The sequence below is a fragment of the Hordeum vulgare genome, chromosome 5H, assembly GCF_904849725.1.
Source record: "Hordeum vulgare subsp. vulgare chromosome 5H, MorexV3_pseudomolecules_assembly, whole genome shotgun sequence".
In the NCBI taxonomy this organism is placed as follows: Eukaryota; Viridiplantae; Streptophyta; class Magnoliopsida; order Poales; family Poaceae; genus Hordeum; species Hordeum vulgare.
The window spans coordinates 403,200,576-403,212,971 of NC_058522.1; the positions used below are offsets into that span (position 1 = coordinate 403,200,576).

Here is a 12,396-nt window from a genome sequence, read left to right on the forward strand (position 1 = left end):
GCAAATACTGGTTTGATCGCACTACTAATCAAATGCTGAAGATCACGGCGGGACCGACCGGCGCTGATCCCGGCGCCGGCGAGCGGACTTGGCAACAGGCACGAGACAGCCAGACCACATTCGCGTGCGTCATGCATGGCTGGCTCGGCTGGCCGGGCGCGTCCGTCGGCCTGGATCCATCCATCTGCCTGCGTGCGAGTGCGGCGGTTCACTCGACTCGATCCAGCGCGCGCTATCTTGGCTGACGTGCCGCTCCCTCCATCGGCTCGGCTCAGTCAACCCCGCCCCCTCGCTGCCCTCGCTCCATATTACACCACCGCAGCCCCGCCCACCCCCACCCCCACCCCCACCCTCACTCCTTCGCTCTCTCGGTCAGCAGTGGTAGGCCGGCTCGCAGCTGCCATCGACGACACCCGCGCGCGGAGCGCGCGGCGTCCGTTGTTTCCATGGCTCCATCCCGCGCTCGCTCCGGCGCCGGCGCCGCGCTGCCCGTGGTGGTGGCGCTCCTCCTCCTGCTCGCCGTCGTCGCGGCTGCCGCCGGTGGCGGCAGGAAGATGGCGTCCCACGGCGAGGTGCGGTATCGATCCCCTGCCCACGAGCACTGTGTTCAAAAAATTTACTACTGCATTCGATTGTCAATTTGTCATGCGCCGCCGCGCCTGCTGCACGACGGTAGCATTGGTGCGAGCGATACAGTAGTAGGAGCATTTCTTTTTTGATAGGAAGGAGGCTTCACGTGGGGTGTAGCCAGCCGGGGTAGGTAACTGCAACCGGAGTCTATGTCTATCTATCTACCGCATCGCCTGCGTCTGGGCCTGAAACGGCGAACAACGACTCCATCTGACTATATCTAACATATCTACATAGGCAGCGTGACCCCCTTGCTGAGCTGCAAACTGAATGGGCTACGGTCGAACCCCATTTCGCTTCAACGTATACTTGCGATCTATACAGTTTCAGTCTAAAATTTGAGTCAATTTCATTGTTAAGCAGGGCCATTAGGACGACATCCAAAACTTCTATTTTAAACATCAAACAATTTGTGGTTGGTAATATGGTAGATGCACATTGTTTCCGCCTCGTCATCTCCTTTTAAATGTTTCTATATATTTCTGCACCAGAGGCACAACAAAGCTTTGAGTGCGCGTGATACTTTCTCATATATTTACGGCGCGCTTGGATGGTCGTATTTTAATACGAAGGTATTTAGTTTACACTTGTATTTTACTAGTCAGTGAACAATTTCGGGTTAAAAATAAAACGATGGTCTGAGGTCCGTATCTCTTACACGCGTATTTAAAAACGGAAACGACAAACCAAACAGCGCCTTATTGGTTAATTATTAGCAGATGTATGCAAACGGCTACCCATTTGTGTAACTGAAATAAAATAGTATGCATATTTTAAAACAAAAATAGTATGGATACAATATAGCAATTAATAATTGATATAAATACAAATGTAATTATGTGATTAATGTTTTGCTTTAGAATCAGATCGGGTGTATACGATGAGTACTACTCCCTCCGTTTGTAAATATAAGATTTTTTTTAAAGATTCCACTATGAGCTACAATATATATATTATAAAGTATAGATTCACTTATTTTGTTTCGTATTTAATCTATGATAAAATCTTTAAAGGGTTTTATATTTAAAAACGGAGGAAGTATATTTTAGTGGCAACTAGTAAATGTTTATGTGTAATGCACATTAATATTATGTAGAGTACATATAAATTGCATGTGAATATCAGGTAGTAAGATATTATTCGCGTCTCAATAATGTGATTAGTGCTATTTTTGCTAGATATTAATTATATGTTAAACATGTTAAGCGCTCGTCATTGAAGCGATCTAGCTTGTTGGATTGATCTAGTTTGATGATCAAGATTAGTTGGATCTGTCTCTTGGGGTCTTTTTGTATTGGTAATGTCATCAGACGAATGTTAATGAGTGAATATACTCTCATTTTTTGCGGGGGTGAACACACTTTTCTGAGAGTTTTAGTTGTGACGCGAAATCAAACGATAACAGGTTTTAAAAAAAAACTTTCTATGAAGAAACCATCAACCCCATAAAACTAAAACTGACATCTAATGTATTGTGTTAAAAAAACTGACATCTAAATTCTCGCAAATGCCAACCTATCTCACCGAATGTTCATCAGCTAAGAGGGTCATTTTATTTTAGTATAGGTATATATCTAGATATAGATAAAAAGGGAGTGAATACATTTTCGAAAATGGTGAAAGAAACGAAAAAAGTGTAAAAGCTTTTTGCTTCCCTTGCTGCTCTCCTCTCGTTTTTTTTTCTCTTCCGTCGCGCTAAACAACAACGGGCCGGATGCACACGCACGCAGGGCGCGAATCTCAAGGCAGCTCCCGGCGCGCCTGCGGCGGGCGGTGAGGCGGAGCAGTTCCGGGGCAAGGCGCGGCTGCCGAGCTTCGCGGCGCCGCGCCGCTACGAGCTCTCCCTCCGCCCCGACCTCGTCGCCTGCACCTTCTCCGGCTCGGTGGCCATCTCCGTCGCCGTTTCCGCGCCCACCCGCTTCCTCGTGCTCAACGCCCTCGACCTCACCGTCAACCGCGCCTCCATCCTCTTCCAGGTAAAGGAGAAAGGGAAGGAGAATAAAAGTCCCAGAGACCTCGCCCTGTCCTGAATCATCCTTCGCCGGTACGGCTCTCGCAGGCCTTGGCTCCCACGGAGGTGGTGTTCTTCAAGGATGACGGCGTGCTGGTGCTCGGGTTCGCCAAGCAGCTGCCCCTCGGCGAGGGCGTGCTCAAGATGGACTTCGACGGCATTCTCAACGACCAGATGAGAGGCTTCTACAGGAGGTATGCTACGACCTCTTTCTGGAATCTGCCGCCCTCGGTTACCATTTACACCCTACATCATGATCAACGAACCCCAACACAACACCTCTGGTCATCTATATATATAGGAAAACATGCCGTGATTTGTTCTAAATTTTAATGGAAGATGACAAAAGGGAAAAACAAGTTGAACTGTGGTTTCTCTTAATTTCTCACTGACCAACCAAGTGATGAGTCCTGAGAATGCGCTTTCTACGAATTCGACGACGTTTTGCACTTGTATGTGGTTGGGAAGTTCACTCTGAAGTGTGAAGGCATGATAGTTATTTCTAAATAGGAGTTCAGTCCAGCAATTTCGTATGAATGCCTTTCCTGCTATTCATGCTTTTCTGATTCCATTTGATTGCAGTAAGTACCAGTTTAAGGGGAAGGAGAAAAACATGGCGGTAACGCAGTTTGAGTCCGTGGATGCACGCCGGTGCTTCCCCTGCTGGGATGAGCCCGCATTCAAGGTGATTATACATGATGGCTGGAAGGACTGTTCAGTTAATTATTATTTTTTCCGCTCCGATCTACTATTTTGTTACTCTTGAGTGACATTCTTTGTCCCTCATAAGTTGAGTATGTGTATAATTATATATACGGGGAGCATATTATCCCTGCCCAGCACATGACTTTATGTTCCTCAAATACGTGCACACAGAGCATCAGTGAGGTCAGATATATTTTCTAACATTTCTTGTTTTCCCGTTTCAATTTTCCAGGCTAAGTTCAAGCTAACACTTGAAGTTCCATCTCAGCTGGTAGCACTGTCCAACATGCCAGTAGCTAACGCGACATTTGCTGGTCCCATCAAAACTGTGCGTTACCACGAATCACCACCTATGTCAACTTATTTAGTGGCCATAGTTGTCGGTATTTTTGAATATGTAGAGGGTATGACATCAAAAGGTACCAGCTCCGTTTCTGACATCATCCGTTCAAAGTGTTGCATGATACCTTTCTCTTTCCCTTTATTTTATTTTATTTTATTTGCTTCTTTAATTTTATTCAGGCACGAGAGTTCGTGTGTACACTCAAATTGGTAATAGTAACCAAGGGAAGTTTGCACTAGATGTTGGAGTGAAGTCGTTGAATTTCTATAAAGAGTAAGATCACAATCTGGTCGCCCTTCCACACTTTGGTTTCTAATGAATAGACATGATTGATGTTAATGAAATACCGTGTCAAGCCGTGGTTGTTGCTCAAACAGTAACATTAACAAGAAAATTCATTTCCTCAATTGTTCAGTTACTTTGACACTCCTTATCCACTCCCCAAGTTGGATATGATTGCTATCCCCGATTTTGCTGCTGGAGCCATGGAGAACTACGGATTGGTCACTTACCGGGAAGTAGCTTTGCTTTTCGATGAAAAGTCTTCATCAGCATCCAGCAAACAGAATGTATCTATCATAGCTCAGAAACTTATTTAACTTATCTTTTCATCGTTTACAGTTCACCTCTTAACTAACTGTGCGTTGTTACTATACATAAATCGGTTTAGTAAAAAAACTACACTATCTCATGATCATCTACAATTCACTAATAATTCTCAACATTTTTTCGTAATTAAACCTTGTATATGTGTAAACGACCTTTTTATATTGACCTCAGCATGTATTTTGTTTAGATTGCAATTACTGTGGCACATGAATTGGCTCATCAATGGTTTGGCAATCTTGTAACCATGGAATGGTGGACTCACTTGTGGTTAAATGAGGGATTTGCTACATGGGTAAATCAATTCGATGACTCAAAAGTTAAAAGAATGAAATATCAGTTACCAATGTATACTGAATGAATAGGCTTTCTGTTTTCACAGATGAGCCATTTAGCAGTAGATTCTTTTTTTCCACAATGGAATATCTGGACACAGTTTCTCGATAGCACAACCACTGCTCTCAGACTGGATTCACTAGAGGCGTCTCATCCTATTGAGGTAATTTCATTGTTTATTACTGTGCCATAGCCTTCTCTGGTGGTTGGATATCTCGTGCACTACATTCTCTAAAACCATAGTTGTCAGTGGCATGCACTCTACTGGCGTAGAAGTGCAAGGATCTATTTTAAAATGTAAATTTTGACAATGGTAAGTTTAAATAAGGATGGTGCATACTGTGTAATATGTTATTACCAACACATTATTGGCCGATTCATGATTGACTCATAAAATTTCTATGGGATATTAAATTTGATGCTTAAATCTCTATACTCTGACAAGTGGCATCTTACTTTGGGGAGCAACTTCAGTCGATGCATTAACAGAGATTCAGCTCGTGGCATTAACATTTTCACTTCTCTAATGCTAACTTGTGATTCATTGTATGCTTTCCACTATCTGTTTTCCTGGATTCTCAGGTTGAAATACACCATGCCAGTGAAGTTGATCAGATTTTTGATGCTATTAGCTATGACAAGGGTGCTTCTGTTATTCGCATGCTACAAAGTTACCTTGGTGCAGAGCGTTTTCAGGTCTAATACTGCCTCTACCTGAACTCTAGAAACTTGTCACGGACTTACTCTTCTTGCCTAGACTTGGCATTCTTTTTCTCGTCACGTTGCTTAAAAGTGTACAGGATCACTTTCAGACAGTTTATTTTGTTCTTTAAGGAAACAGTGACACTTTGTCATTTCTCCACTATTCCATCCAGTGGAAACACTAGATGACTCCATGGCTTGTCCATTGCATAAAATCTTTGCATGCTTTTGAATCATACCAGTGGTAAACAAGCTTTTGTCAGCGGTGTTTTAGGGAGAGACTGCTGTTCTTTGAAGACATATTCTAGGAACAAAATAGCCATTTCTTCATAGATTATCCTGCCTTGTTTAATGCATAGAAGCATCATATGTGACCATTTGTACTTCACAAATCACATGATTTAAGGTGGATGGTTTGATAAATTAGCATATAGGGACAGATTTTATCGATATAGGTGCGATGGTCATCTTATGTATTATTGTAGCATGTGTCATGCTCACAGGATAACATTACTTGTTCACAAAAAAATGGAGTAAAATTTAGCTATCTTTGACTCTTTTGTTGATCATATAATGAATCTATCAAACTGCACACTAGCTAATATGTTAAAACTCAGTTTTTAATTAACTGCATTATTTAGTGAAACGAATTGGTGCACTCTCCTTTCTATGTAATTTCCCCCTGCTACTCTTTAACTCCATGCCATTCTCCTAGTGTATTCTCATATGCTATAGTTATGAAACTGTGTTCTTTCAGAAAGCGATGGCTTCATATATGAAGAAATATGCATACTCAAATGCTAAAACCGAGGACCTGTGGGCTGTTCTTGAAAAGGAAACTGGTGAACCTGTCAAGGATTTGATGACTACATGGACGAAGCAGAAAGGTTATCCTGTTATTAATGCGAAAATTAAAGGGAATGACATAGAGATTGAGCAGGTAATACGTTATCTTACATACCATCCTTCGTATCTGTCATGCATTCATCATCACACGAACAACCAAGTACATCTTTGTTTGTTTAATATTTCCTTGCTATTTTGTTAAGGTCTAGTTGTACCATGCCATTTAGAGTTTTTTCTTTATGAAAATTATCTACTAACTAGTTTCTGTTCCATACCATTTTCTGAACGTATAACTGACTGTTTTAACTAGTCCTCTGAGAATACTGTACTCAATGATAGGCGAAACTGGAAATATTTTACGGCCCCTATGGCCATTGATCAAATATTCTGATGGGCTTGATGCATTCACGTATTTATGCAGCAGCCCTAGTATCTGATCAAATATTCTGGGGTATGCCTTAACGGTATCAAGAACAACTTAGATGAATCTCGTAGAGAACTGAATTAGATCTCGTCCTGAAGTTGGAGCTCTTTTAGGGTGCTCTATCTTACCACAGTAGAGGAAAGAGGTGGTTTAAATCTGAGTCGTTGGTTGATCAAAGTTTGGAGATCATTTTGGGCCCTAGTGCAGATAAGGCTAATAAGGAAACCTACAATTAATTTTCTAAGGTAAATAGGCACAGATGTTCCACTACAAATCACGAGAGACATGTTTAAATGCACATTACTTCCCATGTTCCCATCTCAGCCCGGAAATACACATCCTGCATGACTATTGATTTATGTCAGATGATTGCAACAATATCTAGACCACAGTTTTCTGTAGTTTCAGTTATGTATTGCTAGTTTGAATGTTCAAATAATCTATATTTGGGAGCAATATGTAGTGTAAATTTTATGACAGCTTGAAATGGAAGTGGCAGATTTGTACCTACATATGAAGTTAGGTATTATAAGGCGGTAGGCATAAATTAATTTTCAAATTTTAATCAGGAAGTATGTTTTTTCTGTAGTAATGCACTTGCATGTTTAATAGTGACAATTTGGGATATATGTTTGAATTTCTTTTAGTTTTCTTTCGATTTTTTGAAAGGATGTTTACAACAACAACAACAACAACCAAGCCTTTCAGTCCCAAACAAGTTGGGGTAGGCTAGAGTTGAAACCCATAAGATCTCGAAGCCAAGTCATGGCTCTGGAACGTGGATAGCTAACTTCCACGCACCCCTGTCCATGGCTAAGTCTTTGTCGATATTCCAAACCTTCAGGTCTCTCTTAACGGACTCCTCCCATGTCAAGTTTGGTCTACCACGACCCCTCTTAACATTCTCAGCACGCTTTATCCGTCCGCTATGCACCGGCGCTTCCGGTCGCCTCCGTTGAATATGTCCAAACCATCTGAGACGATGCTGGACCAGCTTCTCTTCAATCGGTGCTACCCCAAGTCTCTCTCGTATATCGTCATTCCGTACCCGATCCTTCCTTGTGTGGCCACATATCCATCTCAACATGTGCATCTCTGCTACACCTAACTGTTGGATATGTCGTCTCTTGGTTGGCCAACACTCCGCGCCATACAACATCGCAGGTCGGATAGCTGTCCTATAAAACCTGCCTTTTAGCTTTTGTGGCACTCTCTTGTCACAGAGTACGCCAGAAGCTTGGCGCCACTTCATCCACCCAACCTTGATTCGGTGGCCCACGTCTTCATCGATATCGCCATCCTTCTGCAACATGGACCCCAAATATCGAAACGTGTCTCTCTCCGGTACCACCTGCCCACCAAGGCTAACCTCTCCATCCTCGTGCCTAGTAGCACTAAAACTGCACCTCATGTATTCAGTTTTAGTTCTACTAAGCCTAAAACCTTTCGATTCTAGAGTCCGCCTCCATAACTCTAACTTTCTATTAACCCCCGTTCGGCTATCATCGACTAGCACCACATCATCCGCAAAGAGCATACACCATGGGATATCTCCTTGTATATCCCTTGTGACCTCATCCATCACCAAATCAAAAAGATAAGGGCTCAAAGCTGACCCTTGGTGTAGCCCTATTCTAATCGGAAAGTCATCGGTGTCGCCATCACTTGTTCGAACACTTGTCACAACATTATCATACATATCCTTGATGAGGGTAATGTACTTTATTGGGACTTTGTGTTTCTCCAAGGCCCACCACATGACATTCCGAGGTATCTTATCATAGGCCTTCTCCAAATCAATGAACACCATATGAAGGTCCTTCTTTTGCTCCCTGTATCTCTCCATCAGCTGTCGTACCAAGAAGATGGCTTCCATGATATTTTTATTTTTAATAAATCCAGACAAACAATTTGAAAAATAACCATTATATTTGTCCTGTCAAATGTGAGTCTCCATGTATAATTTGATGTTGCAATGATAAATTATGCTATTAGGTCATACTGGCTTCCTTTCCTTAAATACGTTGATTATTTACAATAATTTGCCAATTATTTCATGTATTGTTGTGCCCACTTCCCTCTACGAGTTAATAGACCACCCTTAGCCACTAGACCAAAGCAAAGAGAGGGTTCTCACAAAATTGCATCTTAAAAACTGATATTTTATATTGATTAACTAAAAATATAATAAGTGAAAATGTTAAAAAACTTGATCTCGTTGACTGGTATTTTTTTCCGCGAACTTGATGATTTCTGTTTGCTGCAGGCCCAGTTTTTGTTAGATGGGTCCTCTGGCCCTGGCACGTGGATTGTCCCTATAACTTCAGGCTGTGGTGCACCTGGTGTGCAGAAAAAGTTATTGAAACTTGAACGTGATAAGCTGGTCATTAGTTCACAATGTGGTGACCGAAAGAAGGGTGGAAACTTTTGGACTAAGTTGAATATAAATGGAACCGGATTTTACAGAATTAAATATGACGATGAGCTTGCAGCTGCACTTCAAAATGCGCTGGAGACCAAAAAGCTCTCATTAATGGATAAAATTGGTAAACGCAACATTTGACCGTTGAATCTGCTTGTGATATATTGGTGGCAAGTATTATAACATTAGCATTGCAGGCATTGTGGATGACGTATATGCGCTTTCTATTGCCCGCCAGCAAACATTTGCGTCGTTGCTACGTTTACTCTACGGTTATCGCGGGGAAGCTGATTATAGTGTTCTTTCACACATAAACACTGTACGTAAATCTTATAGGTCCAGTTGATTCTATCGTGTTCAATTGTTCATGAAGATAAATCGCCTATATCTTTTACTTTGGATTGGCAGGTAACCACAAGTATTGCTAAAATATCTGTTGATGCTACTCCTGCCTTGGCTGGTGACATCAAGCAACTTTTGATCAAGATTCTTTTGTCACCTGCAGAGTATGCCTCACCATGTCATATATAACTGCTTATGAGTTTCTTAATGTGTTAGGCTCGCAATATATCATCCCTTTGTTTCACAAAAAGGAAAAGGAAGCATAATATGTCATAAATCATTTTCTTACCTACTCATGCCTTCTTTTGTAGCCAATGCATGCACAATCGCATGATTCTTTTGAGTTATTACTGTATATCTGCTGCAGTTCCTATGTTTCTTCTTTTTGACTATGTGACACGTATCTTTCAGAAAGTTAGGCTGGGACCCCAAGAAGGGTGAGAGCCACCTGGATGTAATGCTTAGACCAGTGCTGTTGACTGCACTTGTCCATCTTGGACATGGTAAGACCATTAATGAAGGAGTTAGGCGGTTTAACATCTTCACACATGATCGCAACACTCCTCTTCTCCCTCCAGATACTAGAAAGGTCCTACCTTTTGCTATCACTTCATGTGGCACTCCTATGATTACTTCTTCCATTTGTAACTTGCGCTGTTCTGCAGGCCGCATACCTCGCTGTGATGCAGAATGTTAGTAGTTCAAACAGATCCGGTTATGATGTTCTCCGAAAAATCTATAAGGAGTCAGCTGAAGGGGAGGAAAGATTACAAGTCTTAGGTATGTAGCCCTTTGACCATGTTAAATTAACAAAGCTTGCCCATGTTTTCTGTGGTTCTAAAAGCATTTTCTTATTATTTCAAGGCATATTATGTTCTTGCCTGGATAAGGGTATCGTCCTTGAGTCAATGAATTTAATTTTCACTAACGAGGTAAATGCAAAAATCGTTACTTTCTTCCACAATTATAGTCAAAGGTCTCTATGCCTCTCTTGTGTGTCAAATTGCAAGTTGTACTCAGGTCTCATATGCCTCTCTTGCTTGTCAGGTTCGCAATCAAGATGCATATATTGTCCTTAAAGGTATTCTACCAGAGGCACGTGAAATTTCATGGAACTGGTTAAAGGTACGATCTCTTTGAACAATGAGGGAGATCCAATTTATCTATATGTGTTGATGTGTTGTTGACGCGTAAAAGTCGTGATTTCTGGTCCTGTCTGGAACATCCGATTCTTGCAGGTGTTCTAAACAAATTGGAATATCCAATCATGAGATGTTTCTTTTTCTACCAACCTCATTCAGATTTCTGCATTACAAAGAGGATCCAGGGTTCTTCTGTCTGTCTGTCTACAGAAAAACATGGTGCTAACATTTGTCCCGTTCTGTCTGTCTGCAGGAAAACTGGGAGCGCATCTCGAAGACGTTTTCCACGAGCTCGCGGGTGGCAGATTTTGTTAAAACTATTGTTCCATTGGTACACCTAATCAGAGTTCTATTGCCCTATTTCTGCGATCCATAGTCCCCAGTCTTGCAGGTATTATTTCCATGAGGCCATAGCTAATGTGGACTTTCTTGTTTCTTGTCAGTTCACCTCCAACGAGAAGGCGGTGGAGATCTCCAACTTCTTTGCAACCCGCACAAAGCCCGGCTTCGAGAGGACGCTAAAGCAGAACCTTGAAAACGTGCGGATCAGTGCGAGATGGGCCGAGGGCATCAAGAGTGAGCCCGGGCTCGCACAGACTGTGCGTGAGCTCCTAGACAAACCCTGACGTGCTGCTGCTATTGCTTCTAGTGTGCTAGGTTACAGTTGTTGTTGGCAATAAGAATGCATCTGTGCCTTGTCATGTGTGGAAACTGTGGCTTCAGACGGTATTTGGTTGTAGATTTGTAGTGGTGGTTGTGGTGAGTCAGCTGGTGCCAGTTTTTAGCCAAAACATTGATTGTTATGGATGCATGAAGTACAAACGGGTTGTATGAAGAATGGGGATGTCAAGGAGAAACTAGGTAGCATATCCATTAAAAGGAAATTGAGGCAAAACTGAGAAAATTGGAAAGGCTCGAATCTCGGTGTCACTAATGCATGCCTTATATATTTTGGTAAACTCAATGCATGAGGTTATGCTATCATTCAAGGTTCTTGAGGCATCAATCTAACATGGTACCTCCTTTGTTCAGAAATATAAGGTGTTCTATTTTTTATTTTTTACATGTATATAGACACATTATAGCGTGTTTGTTCACTCACGGTCCATATTAATAGATTCAAAACATCTTATACTCCCTTCGCCCGAAAATACTTGTCATAAGAATTAATGTATCTAGATGTATTTTAATTCCTTCGAGCAACGTAAATTCTTAGTGAATGTATCTAGATGTATTTTAGTTCCTTCGAGCAACGTGAATTCGCGATGGCCTTCGAGCAACTTCAACAACTCTTTTAAAAAGTTCCTATAAAATTGTTTTTTGGACCTTCTTGTAAAAGTCAGGGAATTTTAAAAAAAAACTTTTGTTAGTTCCCCTAAATTTCTTCCTATAAATCCATTTTTATTTTATTTTTAGTTAAACAAAATATAGATAATGCATAGAACCCGCTAGTAAGTGACACACGTGACAGTGGATGGTGCGGTGCCAGTTTGGGGGGGGGGGGGGGGGGGCACTGTGAGCTGGCGCGGGCAGGGGTGCGGCGACGGACGTAAGCAGTGAACATGGACACGACGACGACGGCAAGTATTGCGCGCGGGGTGGTTGTTGCCCCCAAAATGACACATTAAGATAATCTCAAAAAATAATGATATAGTAAGATGATCTTCCCTCAAACCCACGGGGAGAAAATACCCTTTTAACAAGTTCTCTAAAAATGTTGAAGATGTTTTTTTGGCCTTAACTTCTTGTAAACGATGATTATTTAGAGATAGGGGATCTCTTGAAGTTGCTCTTAAGAGCATGGTTAATAGTATAACCACCAATCGGTTTTATGAAGTTGTCATGTCACTCGTAGCCACTAATAGCAGATTCAGATTAGATGACTGG

The 12,396-nt window shown here is 41.8% G+C and overlaps 1 protein-coding gene across 1 annotated transcript; it reads left to right on the top strand.

The window, feature by feature from the left end:
• The first annotated feature begins 364 nt into the window (after positions 1–364).
• On the top strand, positions 365–11,428 carry LOC123394942 (aminopeptidase M1-C-like). The gene is made up of 20 exons (XM_045089846.1): positions 365–572; positions 2,361–2,606; positions 2,690–2,835; positions 3,224–3,326; positions 3,579–3,765; positions 3,869–3,962; positions 4,105–4,258; positions 4,486–4,590; positions 4,678–4,794; positions 5,214–5,327; positions 6,091–6,273; positions 8,870–9,149; positions 9,223–9,344; positions 9,434–9,531; positions 9,779–9,956; positions 10,033–10,147; positions 10,232–10,299; positions 10,415–10,492; positions 10,763–10,840; positions 10,953–11,428. The coding sequence occupies exons 1-20, from the start codon at positions 447–449 to the stop codon at positions 11,133–11,135; spliced, it is 2,775 nt and encodes a 924-aa protein (XP_044945781.1). The 5' UTR covers positions 365–446; the 3' UTR covers positions 11,136–11,428.
• The last annotated feature ends 968 nt before the right edge of the window (positions 11,429–12,396 follow it).

Coding starts and splice junctions, on each gene's coding strand:
- LOC123394942 (XM_045089846.1), top strand. CDS start 447: ATGGCTCCATCCCGCGCTCGCTCCGGCGCCGGCGCCGCGCTGCCCGTG. Junction 4,259..4,485: donor CAGCATCCAGCAAACAGAAT/GTATCTATCATA, acceptor TATTTTGTTTAG/ATTGCAATTACTGTGGCACA. Junction 4,795..5,213: donor AGGCGTCTCATCCTATTGAG/GTAATTTCATTG, acceptor CTGGATTCTCAG/GTTGAAATACACCATGCCAG.